At 40.4% G+C, this 19967-nt stretch overlaps 1 protein-coding gene across 5 annotated transcripts in view; it reads left to right on the plus strand.

Moving 5' to 3' along the window:
* Window positions 1–19967, plus strand: part of LOC105194727 (transcription factor collier) — a 78040-nt gene that overhangs the window by 22178 nt on the left and 35895 nt on the right. For all 5 annotated transcript variants that reach the window (XM_039458457.1, XM_011159801.3, XM_011159795.3 and 2 more), the window contains exons 5-6: window positions 2519–2592; window positions 3094–3162. In XM_039458457.1, the coding sequence (XP_039314391.1) occupies window positions 2519–2592; window positions 3094–3162 (143 nt within the window). The remainder of the gene's footprint in view (window positions 1–2518; window positions 2593–3093; window positions 3163–19967) is intronic.

Here is a 19967-nt window from a genome sequence, read left to right on the forward strand (position 1 = left end):
AGAGCCTCTTTTGGGACTAGCACACGTAGTGATGTGAATCTAAACACATATTGCGATGAGTTGGGTCTTTAAGATATAGCTACGTAATAGAAATCGTGTTCTTTAATACTTTGTTTATTAATGCAATTATTTTATATTTATTATAACGTTGACGCATAATTTCTTACATCTGTTCAGTTCAATGTTTGTTGTACGTGCCACTGGAAGGTAGTATATTCTCGATAGTGACGAAAATAAACGGATAGATTTCCGAGATAGAACATCATGTGAACAACTGCTTACAAATTGCCCGTACGTATCGCAGGTATACACAGAATAAACAAAAGCGTAAGCACTAACTCGCGTAATGGTCGTTAAGCAAATAATATTGCATGTCCCGTCGTACGCCCTACCTGACCTACCTGACCATCGTTGTGTTTGACCGACAATTATTGTATATGTGTAATATTAAAGATAATAATATCCACCGATTGTTTAGATTCCGTCAGAAACCTTAATGTTTCCACACAATTGCTGAATTTAACAATTTTCAAAATAATTTCAAATGAAAAGATTGTTAACGATGATCTCTGTTATACATGAAAAATTCATTTAAATCACATTTATAAATTTGTATATATAAACGATGTTTTTTGTGAATGTTGATAAGAACTAAACTATAATTACTAATTCCTAGATTCGTTCGTGTTAGATATTTTGTTAATTTCATTTTTCTATACGTTTCTAATCAACTATTAAATTTAAATGGTTGATATATAACAATAGATTGTTTCTGACCTATTTAAATAAAAGCAAATCACGTTCGTACATAGAAGAAAAAAAATATTTTGTTCTTGTTCGATAATAAAAATATAGATTTATTAATTACTATTAGGTAATCACTACATAATGATCGTTCTCTCCATTGTGCTGTCAACTGTAATGAAGAATTCTGATTTAACAAGTGATATTTCGCACAAAAACTTAATTGACTAAGTAAGTGCTATCCTTATCTCGCGATAGAGCTTAATACAATGTACAAAGTACATACTTATGTTAATTATTCCAGGTATAAATAAGTTTGCATGTCTCCTCACTATTAAGACTCATAATAGTCGAGCGGCACGTAACGTCCTACGACTCCTTTGCTCTTACCAAGAACATGTACTTTTCCCCTGCCGTCGTTCGCGATACCTCGAGTCTTCCCCTTGCGCCATGTTTATTCTTACCCCCTATATTCCATCCTGACATCTCCGTTTCGACGCCGGATCCCTCTCTGATTTACCTGCTGCGATGTATATACATATACAGCCATGGCGGTTCGTTTACGTTGCAATTCGGTTATTTCGACCGCATAAATATTTGACGCCATTCTGGAAGTCGCACCTACACGCGGGGACCAAGTGTGTCTGATACCATTACCGTCGTACACCGACATTTAACTGGCCAAGCACGGCGGTGGTGCCGTCAACTCGACGAATTCCCTGGGACACTGTATTTCACAATATTTACATTTTATCGCTCCTCGTCGTGAACTCCAGCGATTCAGGCTGTTATGCAAACTACGAAATTGCGTAAAAATCGCGCGTACAATCAATGCAATTGTGTACGTTCGTTCTTCGAAGTTTCGCTTCATCAAAGGCTTCGATCGGATGCCGCACAAAGAAACGTTCGAAACGAAAAAATAACTCATTTCTCAAATCAAAACACTAACGCAATCGTTATCGAAATCACACCGTGAAAAATTCAAATTGCACGAAACATAAATTTTGTCGTATACGTATATAGCTATTTATTGTTAAAATGATAGATAATATGTAAATTTAACTTTGTATATAGATGATTTTGGTAAGGGTGAAATTTTGTTGAGAGATGAGTTAGTTTTTTTTCTTTTATAGAGCTATATGCGAGAGATCAAAGCAAACCTATCTGTTCGCGCTTTGTTATTCTACGGTTAATCCGCGCGAAGGTCCCCATCGGTAAGTGCACGAATACAGGATAACGACGTGTTGTCATTAAATAAAAATCAATCGCGTGGTCGTGAAGGAGGCTTAACGGATTTGCCTGCGCCGCCCATGGCTTAGTACTCCTGCGGGGAAAGTAGCCCCTTCTCAACTCGCATCCACATACGAGCTTGCTTAATACGTTACATATTTCCCGTCGATGGTTGAATTATCTGTCGAACTGGATTACTCTCACGTCGTTCATGTCCGCGCTAATTAGCACTTTTTTCTTCAAAATAAAATCTCTTACTAAAAGAAGTCTTTCCATATGTAGAGAGTAAGAAGCAGAATTGACGTGATATTGCGAGAAATTTAAACAAATAATCGTGCAAACGGTAATAATTAAGTCAACGACCGATTCAAAGTTAGCAAAAGATAAAAACGATAAAAACGACTCGTAAAAATTTTATCACAAGCTATTTACAATTTATTTTAGTTACAAATTATTTATTGATAGTAAGTGAGTGAGTGAGTGAGTGAGAGTGTGAAAAAGAAAGAGAAAGACGAATAATAACCTGATATCATTTTTGTTATAGGCAATCATGTACGAGGGACAAGATAAGAATCCGGAAATGTGTCGTGTTCTGCTGACGCATGAGGTCATGTGCAGGTACGTTTTTTTTTTGCATCGTGTTTGTGTGCATAATTTTATTTCCAAGTTAATTTGAGGAAATTTTTACTGGTGCTTTCTTTTACAATGTAAAGCTATTTTATATTTGTCAACTTATGTTATTTGCGTTTAGAAAAGTGTCCCTCTCTTGCGTACGCGTATGCCACCCTTGTGGCATAAACGTAACGAGCCGTACGGGGATGTAGTCGTTCTTCGGGGGTAGCTGACTCATTGTGACCCATGGGACTTCGGGAGCGTACTACCACTAGTTTCCACTGCCTACTTCCCGAATCCCATGGGTCTCGGTATTTTTTAGGCCGACTTGAAACTTCTGACATCGCGCGAAAGCTTCTATTCGTGTCGGTTTTATATATATATATATATATATATATAGGAATAAATTCCGTCGCAAAAATATATATATATATATATATATATAGGAATAAATTCCGTCGCAAAAAAATACAGTATAATTAGATGAGACGTACCGTCTGTTTACAGCCGATGCTGCGATAAGAAGAGCTGCGGCAACAGGAATGAAACGCCCAGCGATCCCGTCATCATCGACCGGTGAGTGGAATCTACCGTTATCTAACATTCGCGGAACGAACGTGTCGGTATCGCAGCGGCCATGATCTGCTTAAACGCGCGAATTTATCTCGCATGCGTTACGTAACGAGCGCGTTACACGATATCGAGGCGCACATGACGGAATCTCGACTTGACGACGGCGAACGTAACGACAGAGGCGTCGATTTCGTAGAAACCGCCTCTCGTATCAGCCGCTCCGTGCTATCGTCGTGTTTTCAACGATCTATGAAATAAAGGTCCAGATAAGTCCTTCGCGAAGGACCTACCTATGCAATAGAGCCCCGTCTACCCGTCGCGATCTAGCTCCTAGAACATTTAGGCTTGCAAAATACGTTTCGTACGAAGTGCGGCAGGATAGCCGGGTAGAAGAGTACTCGAATACTCAGGCGTACTTATACGCTCTCCACCTTGTACACGGTGCTGCTCGTCCATGGTAACATAGACTCCCCTTATACACCTACTCGCTCTCTCTTCTTCCTGCGTACTCGCTCGGTCTCTATCCCGTGGCGTGGCTAACACGGGGGTGTAGCAGGGTGAGCTTGGTATCTGAATAGGCTATAGAGTATCCTGAGATAGGAACGGCAGGAAGGAAGAGGTTTCCCGCGGGACCCAGGCCGAGATAGTCTTCAGGAGGACATCTTGCGCTCAGAGGTGCTCAACCCTCGGGCTTCGATACGCTGGCGGCTTCGAGCTTTCATCCGTATTCGAAGGGATATGTGTTACGCGACGGTGACAGGCAAAGCCCGGTAGGCTCGCGCGTAACTATTTTTCTGCGCCTTCGAATCTCACGATGTCTGTACCTGTTGGGTTTAACCCCGACGCCCGATGTGACAGTCGTGTTTTATTCGCCGATGCTCGAAACTGGCTTGATGGCAAAATGGGTCAAATTGAATAGTAACTCTAAATATAAATTGTAAGAAGATATTTTAAATTTAATCTCGTCAGTCTTTAAAATATGGCTTCAAATAAAAACTTTTAGAATCACAAGATGATATACATTAATATTTATCAATATCCTCGCGATATGAATGTTGAATGATATTAACGCACACGCGCCACAACGATACGCTGCATATTGCAGGAATTGAAAGAATAATAACTACCTTTCTGTAAAGATTATGCAATCTCGTAGGTTGGGCTGATCGGTGGGACGATAGAAGAATTAATCTCGAAAATGCTCGTTCGGCACACGGCACGCACGCACTCGAATAATGTCGTAACAACGACGTTGTAACGTGAATGCAACCGCGATGCGGTCGCGTGTCGTGATGAACGCCACCCCCGTGTTCGTTCCGTAGACACGGTGGATCGTAACGAGAGTAAAATAAATGGGTAACTTCCGCAAAATTACAGGATTAAATCTTCACTATAACCGTCTTTACCATTTACTAATCAGAATAATCTTGCTTTATGCAACGTCAACGTTGACCACGATTATTTATGACACATTAATCATACACTAACATTTAATCATGTAAGTGCAATAATTTAATCGTTAAATTTAGTTTCATTAGATATCGTGTAATTTGAAACGGGATTCAAATTGTCGCATTTTCTGTTTTGTTTATTAGTGATTTTTACTCTTACGTACTTACAAATGAACATAAACGCGTACATTCAAAATATTGTCTTACTATTCTCAATACTTATACAGGACTGTGTCTCTATATATATCGAAAAGCTAATAGATTTTTCAGTCTCGCACAAAACCACAATGGAGAACGCGAGGGCCTGATCGAGAGAGTGAGCGAAGGGTATCAATGCCACTTTGATTGAGGCGGTCCTGGTCGATTGTGACATGCTCACTCAGCTGTGCAGGAAGCACAACGCGCCCCCCATCAATTTGGTATACCTGACTGAAGGGAAAAAAAAAACAAAGCGTTCGTATTCCTAAGCGTGATCGTTTTGTCATCCCTTCGCGCCACTTTCGATGCTATATTCGATCGTAACTTTCGCTGCTAAAACCAATCGGCACTCGATTACGTAAATGTAATATAATTATGCGTTTACATGTTTAATATATATTACACTTGATATCGGAGATTTATGGAAACGAATTTTCCAAACCTTTTACATTTCTTACAATAATCTTCTTTATTATTATTACAATAATCTTACACTACATTGAAGAAAGAGTTTAATAATAATAATAATAATAATAAAGCTTTGGAATAATAAAATAATTTCAATTAAATGTATTTGATTAATATAACTAAATATGTAATTGTAAATAGTAACTAAACATAGTAATAGTAACCAATGGATTCCTAAACGATTACTAAACTATTATTAAATATTTGATTACATTAACTGAATGTTTAATAGAATATTTCATCAAAGCTTAGTAATTATCCAGACTTAATTATTATTATCAAACTCTTTTCAGTGTAGAATTTTTATTTAAAAACTCACACGCATTTTCTTTTCAGTTTTAATTTTTCGTTACATTCGGTTTTAATTTTTCATTACATTCAGTTTGAATTTTTTATATTTAATTTAATTTGGAAAATTACAAATCGGTAGTACGCACATGCTCTGTCAACCGACAAATATGAATGCAGATTCATAAAAGTTGCAGAGGTTTTAACTCCCTTCTATACGCGAACAGCAGTTTGATATAATCGGTCCATCGATCGATCGAAACGTGATGGCATCGATCGACGATAGGCGGATTGCGAGAACAGTCCTAGAGAAGCTGGTATTACGCTGGACTCGGAAACCAATTAACATGCATAATTAAAATGGCATTGTCGTGGCCGGGCAGCGCCACAGGCTTCCCCGCCGACTGACGGATCCCCGGGGGCTAACGGCGTTTCATAATTACGAAAATCCACCCACCTCCATAGCCTCCTCCGCCCACGCGTTCCGGTGTCACTCTCTTTCTCCAATTGCCGGTATCCAGAAGCTCTTCTCCCTTAAAACAGGGAAAAAAGAGTGGGGGCACGAGAAAAAAATCGGGCATCGGGTCGGTGTGCGACGAACAACGCACCCCGGCCCTGTCATAGCCAATAACGTTCGAACAAGCCGGTCGCCAGCGCGATTGGCTAACTTTATTTCGCTCAGTGGGCAAGCCCTTAATTTCGGGGCATCGATCATAGCCCTCGTGTATGTCCTCCGCGCATTGCAGCGGTGCTCTCTTCCTCCTCCGGCGTCGCTTCCTCCCATCCTCCTGTACGCGTTTATACCAGTCGCGATGACCCTCAGTACCGTGACGCACCTCTCTGCCATTCCCTCCGTCAATTTGATGGATTCCATTTCGGATCCCGCGCGACGACGATCGTTTCGCTTCCCTCATGCCTACGCGCGGCCTCTCCGAGGGGTCGCAACGGTAAAATTTTTCACGGAAAAAAAAAAAAAAATACTGCGCGAGGCTGGTCAGCACCGCGATAAAAGTTAATCCGCCAGGCCCGAACCAAGCAGATTTCGAATTGTTCTAATCGCTCAAGCGTCGAAGCGCCACGTTAAACGTTCAATGTACCCACCAAAAAATTAAAAATTTATTTAGAACACAAATATTCTTACGAGCATAAATTTTCTTAACAAAACTTTGCGAGATTAGAAAAAATATATGTCAACATAAAAAAATTATTTTTTTTAATTAAAAAAATACGTAAACGCGACATCTACGAATATTATGTCATTGTTTCTCTTGTGTAAATTACTTGTAGATTATAAAAAGAAGTACGAAAGGAAGTTTATGACAAACTTAAAATTTAAACGCAAAGCTTTATATTGACGCAAGCAATGGCATTTTCAAGTTTAAATTTAAATATATCAAGTTTCATAATTAAATAAATATCTCTTACTGAAACCTCGGAATGTTAATATACTGAGAAAAAAGAAAATTAATATAAAATGATATAAACAAAAAAATGAACGGCACCAAATAGTGGAAATATTTTTTTACTTCCATGGTATTGTAGCTTGCGCAATGTTTCGTTATGCTCCACATAAATACCGGCTCACGATATTCTCTTCCCCGAGTCCAAACGCGTAACAATCAATCGTTACCTTAATTGATTGCGATTGATGGAGGACGCTCGGGCGATTTGACTGACGTCACAATGACATACGGATTGTCAATCAGTCTCGCTTGTGGCGTTAATGCATGCAAATCTGGTCGAATCGTGGCACGTTGTCTCACACCCTTGCTGTGAATCTCCATCAATATGGATTCGATATCAAGGCCGACCAGGCCGTTTTCTATGCGCTCGCTGAAAAGTCTTTCTACGCGAATGTCGTGATATTTTATTCAACCGTAATTGTCGGTTTCTCTGTTTCGCCAGTTTATTTTTCATTTCTTTATTTTTGTTTACACAGCAAAAGTTGACACTCGTTGACGAACGTTTCGAATGATCACTTCGCACGAAAAATAGCGAGATTTTACATTTCTCTTTTTACGTTTGTTTTTTTATTAATAATATGATGATAAATATAATAGTTTAGTATGTTAAAATATACCAAACTATTTATTTTATTTACGTATTTATTTTTACGTATTTACTTTTAGAAGAGAGTTGAAATTAAAAATCCATGCATTCTCGTTCCCGCTCTTCTACACATAATCAACAGGATAATTGCTACATGATGTTTACAATTCTTTCCAAGACCAACACTGTAAAATACCGGTTATATGTAACAAGCAAGCGGAAATAGTTTTGTGGTCTGATAGGATCTAATCAGGTGAAAGCGCAGCGAACGGGCAACACATATTAGATCAGCATTGATTCTGTTTTACGTAACAAGTACGCGTACGTGTATCGGGCGACTTTTCACAAAAATAATCGAGAACGATATAAAGATATCACCGATAATAACAGGTTTCGACTACCCGCCGTAGATGGCACAAATTGATAAGAAAAAACTTATTAAGCGAACGACATACGCGATGCATACAGCCGCTTATTCATTGGTCGAGCCAAGCGTTCCAGTGGGAAATCCAACCCAATTATCGTTGTTAACTAGAACCATTCTTATCTTTTAAATTTTTCAATTTTTCCATGCATAATCAGCTGTACGCCAAAAATCAATTTATATCAAAGTTATTTTTTAGAACACACATCCACACGCAGGTGCGCACGCATGCGTGGTACAATATAACGCTATCGCTTTATCAGTAAATTGCTCATTTGTAATGTTAAGTTCAACATTATATCGCAAATTATATAAAATTTTATGTAATTAAATCAATCTTCTAATTAAAATATTTTAATATTTTTATCATTTTTGAGGTAAACATATCACTTCTTTACCAACAATAATCAAGCAAAATTATATTGTGTCAGCATTTTTGATTCGACTAATCTTGGAAGAACTATTTTCTGACGTGACTATTAGGAAAATCAAAACATACTAAGTATGTAGCGTACGGACGTATTCTCTTTCTCCTTCTCTCTCCCACTTTCTCTCTTTCTCTTGCAGAGCATATGGGTCTCTATAGTTGGCGGGGTATCACACCCTCCGTTCTCAACATACCCCTAAAATAAATGGACGAGAGTGCGCGTGCACGCTTCTGTATTAAAACGAAAACGGCTGATCGTTCAAGCGCGAAATCGCCGATTAAATATCCCGGTATTTGCTCTGCTAATTATTTTTCGGCAAATCGTTTTAAGAGTTGAACTACAATAAACAAGAGAACAATCGTTCTTCTAAAACTGAGACAGAAATTAAAAAATTCATAAATGAATTTCAACGTGCGCTTTAACGTATTAGTTTCTAAAAATTATCTTTATAAAGTTTCTCTTAATGAAAATTGCACAGATATTAATAACATCTGCTTTATTTATTGCGGCTTTCTCTTCTGAAATCGCAAACGTTTTTGATTACAAAGGAGGAAGAAAAAATATTTCAAAACTAAAAGCGGCCCAGCTGTAAAGTCATAAATCCGTCCAATTAGTCGATTCACAAAAAAACTTTGTGCCTCTCTCTAACGGATCTCCTTCGAACGAATATATGATAGATTTAAGGGGAGGATTTCTGGCCAACCGCAATGGTCAGAATGCGCCTAAAATATTCGCTTCAGTCGCAAGATATACATCTGGAATCTATATTGGATATTATCGATTTCTCGATCTATTCAGTCAGCTAATGGAAAACTTATGCTAAGCTAACCCCGTCAATCCATTATGTATCAATGGAATCGGTTCTGAAATTGTTCGAGAATACCATTTGGTACACTTTTTTTTCCGTATAACCCTGCCGAGAAAAATCATTTGCACTCTGGTTCCAATACCTTCCTCTTATCGCCACCCTCGCAAAACAGATTTTTCAGCATATCTAATGACCTACATATAAAAACTACTATACTTCTTTAAGTATTACTATAATTCTTTAAATGTGCCAACATAAAATTTTCATATTCACGTAATTTAAAAAATTTATTCGAATATTGCCATGTGATAAAAATCTATTACGATGAATATTATTTTCTTCTAAAAATGCAGATAAAATAACTGATACAAAAAAAAAAAAATAGGAACAAAACGCGTGACTGTAAAAGTAGGACGCATACAATAAGAAAAGGTTCAAAGCAAGACTTTCCAAAAGTTGTCGAGCAAGTGGACGCTGATTGGCCTACTCCTCTGTACAAAAAGTAATAAGTGCAGCTTCGCCGATGCGAGAGCCTAGCCAGATACCGAAATGTACCCTGGAGTCTCGTGACGCCATGGAATCTCTGCCGTACTCCGGACTTTGGCTCGATTCCCTTACGGTTATTCCACTTGCCGAGAATTACCCCGATACGGTATCCTTATTTTCGAAGAATATCTTAACAGCTTCCCGCACAGCGTCTGCTATTCTCTCCTTACATTGTCGAAGAAAGGGGTAAAATGGGAGGGCGGAAAAGCACGGAGCTTACCAGCCACGTCTTCACGGCGCTCTTTCGATCCAACTCCCTCCCCTCGCTGCCACGGGACTCCCGTCTCTCTTACTCTCGAGGAGAAGAAGCCAATAGGGAGAACCGATCAGCTTAATGCATATTGATGCGCGCCGAGCTAAGTGAGTGAAAAATCGCCATCGATCTACCTTCCGGAAAAATAGAAGTATTCTCTCTCTTCCACAGGCGGCCTTCCATCTACTTGCTCGCCGACAAAGCTGAGCTTATTTCGTCTTCTCCTTCCGGTTTCCTTGCCAAACGAATCAAGTCACATACCTGCGCATTTTAATTTGTGTACAAGTCACGATACCATAATTCTCTTGGACACATTTTATTTTTTAGCCAAATCACGAAAGTGAATTAATGTTATTCTCAATTTTTCTATCAACCTAATGCTTCGTATATCAGAACTCTAATTAAATTGACTTCATAATTTGATTTTTGGAATATTAAAAATGTAAATATGTGATTTCGTTTTTATAAACTTAAAAAGGAGTAAAATTGTAGAATTGAATAACTCAAAAATTTATTGGATCAATGCAAATTAAGAACGTGTTATCACTTAACAGTTTCTGTGATTCTACACACGTGCGACGATTATTTCCGGCCGATTAAAGGATGAAACCGTTCGGAAAGCAGTCTGTGGCTCGACTCGCGCGAACTTGTTTTCGATGGTGCATCGTCTAGGCGTCATGTCGGTAGACCCTTGGCATTTTGTAGCGGCACCAACGCGGCATTATATGCTTCCACCGGCACTGCTTCTACCAGCCTCGTTGGGGTCCCGGCCCGCGGAACAGATGCCAACCGTCACGGCTCGCCGATGGCTGGAAGGGTGCCTCTAGATTGAGACACGGTGGATGACTCTAAATGGCATTCGGTCCTCTGCATTCTCTCCCTCCTACGTCCCCTTTCGCTCGCGCTCTTCCATGTCTTACGAAATCGATCTCTACTCTTTATCTTCTTTTCTCTCCTATTATTCTTAGCCAGAGTTTGCGACGCTATGTCTAAAGAGCACTTTAATCCAGTTTTTTTTTTAGCGCAAAACAATCCATGTCATTACACTTATTTTATACAAATTAATATACTGACTTTACAACAACATTAATATTATGACTACACAAAATAATATTGAAAATTTTTATTATCTGTTCAAATAAATTAACAAAACGATGGATAGATAAGTAATCATAACACCATCGTTAATGGGTTACGATTCAAAGAGAGAATTGCACGAGCGCAAGGAAGGACTCGTTTGTCTCGATGAAGGACGTGAGTAAATAGATCCGAGGGGCGCATCCGCATACACGGGGTCGTAGAATGACAACGTCAGCGGTGACGATCAATGGTGGAGATGGGTCCTTTCGAGGGGGTTTAAAAACGGCAGCGCCCATCGGCCGTATGTCAATCCCTTGACGGATCGCACGACGCAAATTTAGTGTAGTGGTAGTGGTGCGTGTTTTCTTTTCCTTTTTTTTATTGTGCGCGTGTGCGCGTGAGCGAGAGGAATGAGTGAGAAGGGAGCCAGGTTCTCCACTCAGAACAGGTGGTTACCAACGACGAAAGTGAACCAGAAGGGACCAGTGCATGATGTGGGCAGAAGTGGAGGGGGAGGCACTTGAAGAGTCGCGTGGCCACTCAATTACTTTCTAGAGCCTCTAAACATCGGGCACGTACCAATACCCGGATTGCTGCGGGCGCACGCTCGCGCGCGGGACAATAAAGTAAAAAGTGCCATTTTATTGTTCCAATCCTATGGTCCGCGTAACAATCACTAATGTAGAAATTTATATTATAATTAACAAAATTACGATAGTGTTTACTTTCTCCGTATATTTATTTAAATTTTAAATAATAATTAGGTATTCGGTTATACATAGAAGTTCGTAACTCTCTCTATCTCTCTCTCTCTCTCTCTCTCTCTCTCTCTCTCTCTTTTTAAAATATTTTTTTTAATTTTTTAATTAGGATATTTGTAAAAGTAATAATTATAAATATTATTTATTGCATTAATTAAAAAAACATAATATTTAAAAAGAAGAAATTAAATATTGAACATATGAAATATTTTTATAAGATAAGAAGATAGCGAAATTTTCGCTCGTGATTAAATGAATCGAATTTGCATTATACGTAAGTAGAGGGAAAATCTGGGTTTGCTAGAACCTCAGCATCGATCAGTAGGTGACTTGCGTGCGACCGCTGTAAGGGACTGCGGGTAAACGATTACAAAGCTTCTCAGTCTTGTGACCGCATCAATTCGTGTTAGACCATTTTGCCTAGCTTTCCGCAGAATTCAAGACCGCTTCTCCGTCATCCAATTAATAAATATTCTACAAAGCAAATGTTCGCAAAAGAAGAAATTATGTTTTCTACTTTACGCCCGGTAATCTAAGTGTAGAAGAGAAAGAATCTCAGAAGTCCTACGTGGAAGACACATCGGAAATAGTGGATTGACACCTTGGAATTCGACTCGGTTTATCGGTAGCACACTGGCACGCTTGCTTTCGTATAGATCGCAGAAGCTGCATCGACGTATATGAGCAGGTAGCTTGACACAAAAGCCAAATAGTTCACATAGCTTGGCGCCTCTCGGCTATCCGTCAGACCCGAAGAAGCACCGAGAACCCTTTCTCCTTTCTGGAGCGTCCTGTCCTCGCCCTGTCCTCGCCCGTCGTTACCCCCCTCGCGCCCCTTTGCCACTTCTCATCGGCCGTTGTGTATCGCTCTTCGGCAATGCAGAAGGGTCCCGCCTACCGGGAACTAAACGGCGGGTTTAGGAAAAACGGGAAGTCTTTGCGAGCCTGTCAATCAGACGTCCGCGGTTTTGCGCCCATCTGGTTAATGATGATCCACTGCTCTATCTCGTTGGAATCGCGAGCGTCTGCCGTCCCCTAACACGGCGCGATGAAAATAGTAGGCACGATTGTCGCGATGGAACGTATACCGCGGGACTTCGAATCGTTGGAATCTTCCAGACGGCCTCGAAAACTTTTTCCAGATCACTGTCGTCTACCGTCGATTTATCACGCAGTGATGTTTGATATTCGATGCACCATTGCAACAAAGATGACGAATTCATAACGCGAACTCCATAAATCAGTCAATATGCCAATTACTGAATCGCTATCGCTATTTAAACGATTCTCAAAAATTTATTTTAGATATTAATAAAAATATTCTGTTGCTAATTAATATTCTTTTCTATATTAATAACTTCATTACGAAATTATATGATTAATATATCAAAAATTTATTATTGTATTTTCACAAGCATCTACCTTTTCAAAAAACCAATATCTTCTTTTTTATACATATTTATTAGTACATAAGTATATTTTAAATATTTTGTAAGTGCGCTCGCATCTATAGAATTTGTTACCTTTTGCATCTTGGGAAAGATACGCTTACGCAAGCAGATTTTAAAAATACTTTCACCAGAGAATTTATTTATCTCTTCTGCGTCGAGAACCTCTCGCGCGTTCAAATACAGAATGACAAAACTAGAACGGTATCATTTTGCCGGCGTACGGAAGCTGGGACGAGAAAATTTTTCGTGGGCGTCCGACCGTGTTACCGAATGGGACGATCGAGGCGTCGAGATTTATGCGATTGATTCGAACGGAGCGGAGTGACAGTACAAGGAAGCGCTCTTAGTCCTGGTGTCTCCGTTCCTCCGGGAATACATCTCCCTTCGAAACGCCGGTGTCCGAAGGATCTCTATAAATTTGCATGTAGAATACTTGCGGATATTCTCACGAACGATAGGTGCGGAGGATAGCCTGTCGCATCTGTCGTCGCGCGTTTCGTGAGCGCTCCCGCTTCTCCGGACGCCTGCGTCGCCTAATTTCATTTTGACAAGAGCCAGAAGCCGTTACTTTACACGAAATTCGAGAAGCTTTACAGAAACGAGCAAGTGACTTGCTTCCCGTCGATCTCGGTACTTTCACACGCATTGGAAGGAAATCGATTACACACAGCGTATCAAACTATTCGAAAAAGAGTGCTATGCTAGAAATTTGCATTGCAAGATATGTTAAAAATTTGGGAATATTTAACGAATTTCCAATATTTCGAATTATTTTTCTGATACAAATAAAGTCACCATCAAGAAATCTGTGGGATTTTTTTCACAAAGAATGAAACGAAGGTTGACCCAGCAAGAAAAAGAACGAGGGAGGGAACTGCGAGGATAGTTTCGTGGGTAAACCTCATGAATATGTTGTCTGTGCTAGGATTTTGTGGTTCAAATATGCAAATACTGCGTGAAAATTGAGAATTGTAGGAAGACCGCGAGGTCTTCTTATAGGTTCTTGTTCGGGATTGGCGATACAAACAAAACAGTTCCACCGGTGCGAGGGGCAAGTATATCGGGACCTACTGTCTGCCCTTCGCGAGTTCGCTCGGTCAACCAGCCATCAGTACCGCACCCCCGGGTACATTCGCCCATTCGTTGGGCCGACTGGCTTTCCAGACTTCGGCCGTGGGGTGGACAAACCAGGCTGACCGGTTGCCATGGCGACCTTATGGATTGATCCGAGCAAATATCATCTCCGAAGACGCCCGAAAGAATCGCCGGATTTCAGAGAATAGCTTTGGCCAGCGCTCGTTGAGTTTCTTTTCGTTCCTTCTTCCTTCGTTCTTTCTTTCTTCCTCAGGCTTCTGCCGAGTACCGATGGCTCATGCTCTCGCAGGAAAAAAAATGAAAAGGCTTGGAATCGATTCGCATCACATAATAATTACTACATTCGTTTCGATTGCTTGTCTCGCTTGTCAAAACTATTTATTGTTTATTCGTTTTTCGCGTTTATGTAACGGCAAGGATATTAAAAGTATCAAATATAAATCGGATTTTACTTTAGAGAACAAACAAGTTTAATAATAAATACGTTTTTAGATGCTGTTTATGTCTTTGAATTTTCATACTATTTCAAAGCTAATCGCGCTATTAGATTTTTATTTTCTACCGATTAATCATTACGTGCAATTGTCACATTAAAAAATAACAAGAAAAAAAAGCGTATAAAATAACAAGAAAAAAAGGTGTATCTGTCTTGAAAATTAGATTCGCATTAATGTGCTAACAAAATCGGTGCTTTAAAATAATACAATAATAATTCAACACAAGTTGTAAAACAACAGAACATTCTGTGTTAGCGAATTAATAGCCGGCTTCCAGAAAGCTCGCGCATCCCGTACGATAGCGCTGACGAGTACAACTATAACCACGATGAGTGATTCAACGAGCGTTGTAGCTTGATCTCACTCTCCGCCGTCGTCTAGGTTCGCTATCGACGGTTCTCAACGCGGCGGCCGATCAACCGGGAGAATCCAGGATGACGCCTGGCGAGACATCCTACGGGGGACCACCCACGGGGACAACGCTCCATATAAAGCGTCCCCGCGAACCACATTGTCGAATCATTGCCATCAGCGCAGGCGGCAGCGTCTGCATTCCTTCCGTTTTAACTTCTTTCTGCTGGCTCCTTATTCTTCTTCTTCTTCTTCTTCTTATTCTTCTTCTTAGACGCGAGCGATCCCGATGTCCATTGCGTCCCTCCGCCTTTCTTTTTCTATCTCTCTGTGCCTGATCTTCTCCCTCGTCCGTTTTTCACCGACTTCTACCTTCCACTTCTTTTGCTCTTCACTTATCAGTGTTTCTTCCTCTTTACTCGATTCCTTGTCGTCCATTTTATTTTTGTTTTACAAAATCTTTCGTAAGATCTCTTTCCCACGAAAATTATAAATTAATCTATTAAAATTGTGTTGAATATTTTCGATAGACTTTCTACGAAGTTTCATCAAACATCGTCGCTGACCTCGTTTAGATTCTTCTTCGTTTATGGGTCAGGGTGTTCGTGATTGTTCTCCTGTTCGATTCGATACCTGGAATTTTCTTCGAAGTAACTTTTATCAACGGAGGAGATTCAGAGTCGTGCAAGGCTTCTTCGCGCCTATTGACAGCCGCTCAGAGGCTCGCGATGTGCTTGAGATGAGTGTTGGATCTCCTTCCTTGGTGGGCACGATCGTTGGAAATTCAAGTGACGCCGTAATTAATGGCCGACCGATGAAGAAACGGCCGCTTCTTGCGAGCGTCGCGGATCGTTCTAAGATGTTCCGATGCGATAGTGTAATTAATCAGGGCGCCGACATTCTTTTTCGCTTGATTGTCCAAAAGAGATTCCGTTTTATTTTTCTCGCCGTATGTAACAAACGTATGTATCGAAAGATTTATCTTTGATATCGATCATCTCACTCAATTCTGGTAGAATGTCTATAAAACGTGATAGGTAAAAAAAATGTATCACGCTAGTAAGCAGTCACGCTAATTATGCATAATTATAATTATAAAAAATTATGCGTATTATGGATATTATGTCTTTACAGAAAAATCTACTGAAAACTCTACAGAAAACATTTGGAAAAGTCAATACATTCTTATAAAAGATACATATTAAAATATTACATCAATGTACCGGGCTTAAATATAATTATAGAAATTTGTTGAAACTCTTTGATCGTAATTAGTAAAATTAACATAATTAAAAAAATTATGAAAGTAATTTTAACGACTTATTTTCACTGTAATTCTTAGCCCTTAGAGAGGCTTGAAACCGACGTTCGACTTTGTTCGACCATGCAGTTGGGCGAACAGGTTGTAACTTCCGGTTAAGTCAAACACGGCGTAAAGTCGCGCGAACTTCGGACTTGGCAAGTCCCAATGAGGCGTGTAATGCCATTAAAGAGAATCTTATTACGCTACGGCACCCTCACGCGCCTGCTACAGTATGCGCCTTCGCTTCACTGCAACAAGTATCCGCCTAATCTGGTAATTAAGTCCCGATTAATTCTCCGCTTACTTTGCCTGCCAAATGACGCGCGACTGAAGCCAGCTGCGAGAGAGAAATTAAGGTCGCGGGAAAGGAAGATAAGTTACCAATGACAAGGCTATAACGCGCGGGCTGAGAACCTCTTGAGAGATTGATCATATTCTGACGGAATCGTTGGTGGTACGCGAGGGACATAGCCAAGTCGTTGAGCCGTAATAATATTCGCGGTCCGATGCTCTGCTGTCTCATATACGAATGCACACACAATCGATCCAATCACATCTCACAGAGGCTGTGTTCGCGGAGCGTGCTATCAGCGCTATTGCGTCACTTTAGCCTTATGTCTAATGACCGATAGAGATAGAAAGAGAGACGGAATAGCGCTATTAGCGCGCTCTCCGTATGCAAAGTATCATAAAAACGTATAAATTATCCATAGACAAAAAAAGATAGACTGAGTGTAAAATGCAAAAACAGAAGATCACATGGAAAGAGACGAAAGACAGTTAACAAAAGAGAAAAGAGATAATTGGGTAAATCAGAGAGAGAAAGATAAGGCAATTGCTTTTTTTTTACCCAATCTTCACTACCTAACGTTAGACACGCTCGATCTATTCCTACAATGTCTATAAAATTACCCTATTAATTCTTAATCCCTTCAAAAAGAATCTTTCCACGAGACTGTAATCTTATTGGTACGAATAATTTTACATATATAACGTAAGTCAACACGTCAAATTAAAAAAAAATCGATAATTAATCTTCTCTTAAATGTTATGTGGAAATTGACAAAAACTTTCCAAAATGTGCAGTCTCTTAATACGTAACTATGATACATATTTCTAGCTAACATATAACCAGACTACTATATGTGATCTCTAGAATGTTCATTTTTATCGCGTACAGTATACGGATCGAGTACTTGCCAAGTTTGGTTGCGCGAGCACGGCCGGCAGCTAAACCTGTAGTAAACGATAGCAACGCAGCCTCATTCGTCGACCGAACCCATGGACCGCGGGCAAGGGGTGATTCCATGATTAATGTTACAAACAACGATACAACTAACACACCGTCCTCCTTCTCCAGAGCAGCTCGCTCCCGGTCTTGTTGGCTCGGATAGGTAACTTCTCGCGTTGTATATGACGCCAAGTTAACGACAACTTTATAAACGATTTGCACGCTTAAAGTGAAAGAACTAAAACAAATGCAAAATTAAAAATATAAATTAAATAAATTGGTATACGTGGACACGATCGGTGACACATGAACTTCACATAAATTTCTCTCCAATTAAAAAACGGATATCCATTAATAATTCGCAATAAAACGTTTGATTAAGCCTGGTCTGAAATTTTGACGAATTCTTTTGTATTTCCGCGTACCTATCCGCCCTACCTTTAACGACGATAAAGTGCACACGATGCTCCCAAAAGCCGCTCGTAAATCAATACGAACTCGAAAATAACTTCGCAATAATTCACCCGAGCACAGAGAATCCACACTAACAACCCCGCGCGCGCTGCTGGTGAGAAATTAAAATAAATCAAACTTATCTGTTGCTCGGACCACTTGCCGGTGATCTGGCGCGTGTATGCGTGTACGCGTGTACTGTCTAGTCTATGAAGGTGCCCTCGTACTCGTGTGCGTTCACGTACATTCGTATACAGACGCATGAGACTAAACAGCACGCGATAGGCCGCGTCGGTGTACAGATATTTCCTTTAGTATTTCTCGTGGCTGTCGTACCCCCTTAGTAAATAACGAGTTTTGTCACAACTTTGTACGGCCTCCAAATTCTCAAACAATCTTGCGAAGAATCGAATACGATGATACAAATAATTAAAACAGCAGTTCTTCATATTTCCCTTATTAATTCAAATTGAGGCTAATCGTTTAAAGCCAGACAAATTTAACAAATTTTCTTCAAAAAGCCCCTCAGAGTAAAATTATTTTTAAAAAGACACATTAAGATTTTTGTTTCATTTCTCAAAGTTGCCAATAGCTCGCTGTTCGGTGGACATTCTTCGAACTGCTAAAAGCGTTCGCGCTACTAAGACAGTCCCGGAGCTAGGGCAACGACTTATCCACCAGTAGCTCGGTAAATTCAACCACCCCCGTGAATAAATACGGTTAGTGGCCAGCCAAGGCCCTTAGATCCCTTTGACCGGAGGGGGCAGCGTGTCGGGGTAGTAACTGGTAAGTGCCTGGGGCGACCATCTGTGCCCTTCTGCGCCTATGCCGCCACGTGGATTGCGCTACCGTTTATGTGGCATTTGTTGCAGCTACGCGCATACATTATCACTAATGTGCCGGGCTAGATCGCTAGAACACGCGGCATCTTTAGCGTAAACGGGCAAATAGGCACCAGCTCGAACAAAAGAAGCAAAATTGGGGGATCGAAAATTATGTGCCCTTGTGTAAAAATTTAGCTATCGTTTGCTCATTAGTACATTTCTTGCATGGTGTCATTTTTGCACGATGGTGCGTGTTATGTGTGCAAATGCTACCTCTATATTACATTATTATATGTATACATGAAGATAAGATTTCGATCTGTACGTTTAACATGTACTTTCTATCAAACGCACGAGTTTTACTCGTTTGCATTAAGCGCCCGCGTGTTCGGCGACGTTACATTATTCAAACTAATTCCTCACATTCGTTCCAACCGCGAAGACTCGTCGTTCGTGGCGGGAGTAGTGATCTTTATCTCTGTGTGGCCACGTCGTAACTTACATGGACACCAATCGTGACTAATTAACCAGGGCGATATCGATCGTCGTCTCGTCCGCGCGGGAAAACAATGGTAGAAAGAATCGCGAGAAATCGCCACGATAAGCCGCGGCCAGGCCGACTGTGCGATAATTTCGCGACGCTAGTTACAGCGATAGTCGCGTTATACGTGTCTCTTACATTATTATCTGTAATGGCCTGGCCATGACTAACACGCTGCGTACGAACACACGCGTGCACGAGCACGCGGTGTCGAACGACCATGTCTCGTACCGCGATAGCGCCGCGCTTGTCCGACCGGCGGCGTGTGCAAGAGGGGCGTATACCCCGGGTGTCAAGTTACACCACTA

Source organism: Solenopsis invicta, chromosome 16, assembly GCF_016802725.1.
Source record: "Solenopsis invicta isolate M01_SB chromosome 16, UNIL_Sinv_3.0, whole genome shotgun sequence".
Classification (NCBI taxonomy): domain Eukaryota; kingdom Metazoa; phylum Arthropoda; class Insecta; order Hymenoptera; family Formicidae; genus Solenopsis; species Solenopsis invicta.